This window comes from Branchiostoma floridae, chromosome 4 (assembly GCF_000003815.2).
Source record: "Branchiostoma floridae strain S238N-H82 chromosome 4, Bfl_VNyyK, whole genome shotgun sequence".
NCBI lineage: Eukaryota > Metazoa > Chordata > Leptocardii > Amphioxiformes > Branchiostomatidae > Branchiostoma > Branchiostoma floridae.
This window is the reverse complement of record NC_049982.1, coordinates 21278196-21282039: the sequence shown is the minus strand read 5'-3', so window position 1 is coordinate 21282039 and position 3844 is coordinate 21278196. Positions and strand designations below refer to the sequence as shown.

The window sequence follows — 3844 nt, the reverse complement described above, 5'->3', positions numbered from 1 at the left end:
TAAATCTGCTGGATCTGGGCCGTTCCTAGCAGAGAGGGATGGTTTGAATTGTATATGGTTTGGGTTTAAGATATAGATCCTTACAATGCAAGTATAAAGTATATCTTACCATCAGCCTGACAAGACCGTCCATCCGACCCCAGGCTCCACCCATCCTGACAGGCGCAGGTCCGCCCTCCGCCGGGGACGGGGAGACACAGCTGGGCACAGTTCCCGTTAGACACAGAGCAGGCTGATGTCAAAGACAAAGAAAGGTAAACAATTAACGATGATTCTGCTGAGCACGTGGAATAGGTACGCTTTCGCACAGTCACACAAAATAATCCTATAGTTCACACATGCCATTTATGTCTTCATGAAGCTAGATACACTACTATCGGGAATTACTCAAATATGACCGTTAATGCGCACAATCGGTCTTCATCTTAAATAACACTGACCGTTTGGTTGATTCGGAGTGTTTGAGTCTGTCCTGACGTGGATGTCATACAGCTTTTGGAAGTGAGGCAGGTTGAGCCTGACGTATCCAGTCAGAGACTTGCTTATCCTGAACCGGGAAAGAGCCTCAACTGTTACCCAAACACTTACTACTTACTAGTATTTAATCAAGTCAAAAGTCAAAGTTTATTGCAAAACAATTGCCGCAGGTACAATGCAGGGCAAAGTGTTATATATTGTGTGAGGCAACTAGCTATGAATGCTGATCAATGATTGCTGACACTTCCGTTCAGGCCAGGTCATGTAGCACAGGCTTCAGATCATTTAAATTTTAGAAAATGAAGGGTTGGGATATGATCGAAAGCTTGTTGGTTTAGTTTTCACTTTGTTTACGGGAAAACATCCATATCGATCATATTAGAGGTAAAATTTGATTCCAATCAAAACAATGTTGTTTGATGCTGTTAAAAAATAGTAACACACTGTGTACCTGTGAACGCCCGGTATGTTCCACGCTGTCCAGTAGAGATGTGTCTCGTCCACAGCGATCCCGAACAGGTGTGCATTTACGTCACCAGCTGACTGCGTAAACAATTGTGTGGGGCTTGGGTTGCTGCCAGTCACTCCAGAGGTCCAGATCGCGCCAGTAGCACCGTTACACCAGTACAGCCGGTTCGCTATCAATGTGGTACACAAGAACACGAATGGTATAAACTATATGTCAAGAAATCATTGACTCTACGCTTTGCATTCCATATCGATGCAGAAAATATCAGGTACATTCAAATCTGTACAAGTGAACACCTCTACATACGGGCAAAGTGACCAATGTGACCATTTTTCGTTGGTCCCTTATATATTTTGCCCATTGACATTGGCATTAAGAATATAGCCACCACCTGTCCATATGTACATAGACCGTATTTCATATTTATCTGTCCCCTGACTGGTACTTGTTGGGTAGCTTTGACTGTGCATTTATGCTTTTACCTTTCATGTAGGTGATCTTAGTATTAAATCACTGGCATTAATGCCACTTTATTCTAAAGCAATAATAATTTTACCACGGTCAAAAATCATAGTTTTGTTCACATTATGGCACATCATACTGACCTGCTGCGTCCAAGGCGAGACCGTTTGGCCAGTGGCCCTGTCCGATGTTGACAATAACAGACCTCTGAGTACCGTCCATTCGCGCACGCTCAATCTTAGACGGGTTTCCCCAGTCGGTCCAGTACATCCAACTACGTACATACACGGAAAGAGTTTTTCGAAATTGAGAACACCTCAATAGGAAATTGGTGTATTCTACCTTTGTGGCAACTATGCAAACGTACAGAATCTGGTGTTAGAGTCTAGTGTTAAAATCATCCAGCTATAAACCTGCAATGTGCAAGACCTTAATGCTGAGTTAGATTATTTTGAAAGAATATAGAAGTGGCAATTTCATGCTATATCCATGAACATAATCTGAATCTGCTATTGCCGCTACTACAACTAGGGGGCCAAAACATACATCACTACTTCCTTACATCACAATTAGCTATCTGCCACCAAAAATTAAGATTACAGCATTTCTAGGTCAAAAGATACGAAAAATCTACGTTTTGCTGCAGTGCCAAGGTCATATGCCATGGGGCCCAAAATCGACCTTGACCTTTGTCTTCCCAAGCCCTACCCACATATCAAATATCATTACAATCCATTCAGACGTTCTAGAGCTATGGTTACCACAAATGTCCACACACAAAAACAGACACACAGACACACCAAAAACTATACCTCCATTTTTCATGGAGGTAACAACGCCCATCAGAGGTACCCACCCCGAGTTGGGGTCCACTACGATCGCCCTGGGCTCGTCCAGCCCCTGGGTGATGAGGGACTTCCTGAAGCTGCCGTCCAAGCGGGAGACGATGATGCGGTCTGTACCGGTGTCTGTCCAGTACAGGTTCCTGGAAATGACGTCCACTGAAATGCCCTCAGGAACTGCAATGGGCAAGAATGACTTTGGTTACTAAAAGGATATGCATAGTTAAATTCTGGTTAGGCCTACGTCACATTTCCTACCCGGGGCCCGGCCGGGCTGTTTGCGGAAACGAAAAATTTAAGGTTATGCCAATAAATATGCACAATGCATGATGTTGAATTATTTTCGGTCCGTTTTGTGTTGTTGTTGTCTTTTATATCATACTTATCGTTTCCGAAGGCTGCCCGGCCGGGCCCCTTTGTGGAAATGTGACCTTAGCCTAACAGAGGTTTGGTAAAGCAAGTCATAAAACAAGTCCCCGTGCGTTCAATGCAGCACGTGCTATATCATCTACATTTGCAAACCACATACGATTTGTAATAATGGATTTGTACATTTGACATGTAACTCATCACAACTGTGCCGTATCAAAATTTGCAATGTTATATTCTACATGCAAACGCCCTGGGGTTGATTTTATTTCTTTGCAATGTAGCTTTGTATACAACACAATTAAGCTGTGGAGTCATCCAACTTGTGATTGTGTACACATGACTCATGGAATACCTGAAGCCTGCTGTCCATCAAGTCTCAGTCCCGATCCGCTCTCGTAGGGAAATCGGGATACCCTACTATAGGGTCCGTTAACACTGGTCCAGTAGATAAAGTCCTCCTGTGAAATGGTTAGAAACGACAGTTAAATATATTGTCATTCTTCTCGAATTGCAATACATTTTGTACTCTTGGACGATTGAGGTGCATTAGACACATGGGCGCTATGAACTGTTGTAGAAAATTCCATGATCTCATACCTTCGCCAAATAATGTTACGTAATTCTTGCTTTTCTAACGTTTCCAACAAAAGACCCCCTGCATGTCCAAGTAAAGCCGCTAGGAGCCCAAACATACACCATAGTGACGTCATAGAAAATGTAGCCAAAGAAAATATTGGAATAATAAAGTTACATGCTATATATCTTCTCGTCAAACCTTTTGTCCCCTAGTTATTTTGCTTTTGCCATTGTAGACTTTGTTAACTTCATTAACATCGTATGGTCTATACGTCAATTCTGAGCATCAAGTATAGGTATCCTACCGCACGATCATAATCCACAGCTATTGGTCTGTTGGTACCATTCCCGATGTCATAACGAGCCCACTGAAATTGGTTATCATCGTCTGTTGTTAGCCGACTGATGGTCCTGTCCGTTGCATCGGCCACCAGGATCAGCTTGTGTCCGGCCGGGGCAGCTCTGTTTCCTGTGGTGAGGTCAAGTCCATTCAAGTTAAGTCAAAGCCTTTATTTAATCTTAACGGCTTGTACCGGCCAGTTAGGTCGATTTTCAACGCGGTGGAATGGATCACAGATAAGAACCAAACGTTATACAAGTAAAAACAAAGGTTTACATAAGGAGACATACAATGCATTGAACTGAC

General features: G+C 43.0%; 1 protein-coding gene across 1 annotated transcript in view; it reads right to left on the bottom strand.

Annotated features, from left to right (window-relative positions):
* LOC118413386 (prolow-density lipoprotein receptor-related protein 1-like) overlaps positions 1–3844 on the bottom strand; it is a 13197-nt gene that overhangs the window by 5117 nt on the left and 4236 nt on the right. The window contains exons 4-10 of the mRNA XM_035816749.1: positions 3504–3667; positions 2975–3080; positions 2265–2427; positions 1552–1682; positions 929–1115; positions 441–547; positions 110–232 (exon numbers count right to left, since the gene is read on the bottom strand). Of these exons, the coding sequence (XP_035672642.1) occupies positions 110–232; positions 441–547; positions 929–1115; positions 1552–1682; positions 2265–2427; positions 2975–3080; positions 3504–3667 (981 nt within the window). The remainder of the gene's footprint in view (positions 1–109; positions 233–440; positions 548–928; positions 1116–1551; positions 1683–2264; positions 2428–2974; positions 3081–3503; positions 3668–3844) is intronic.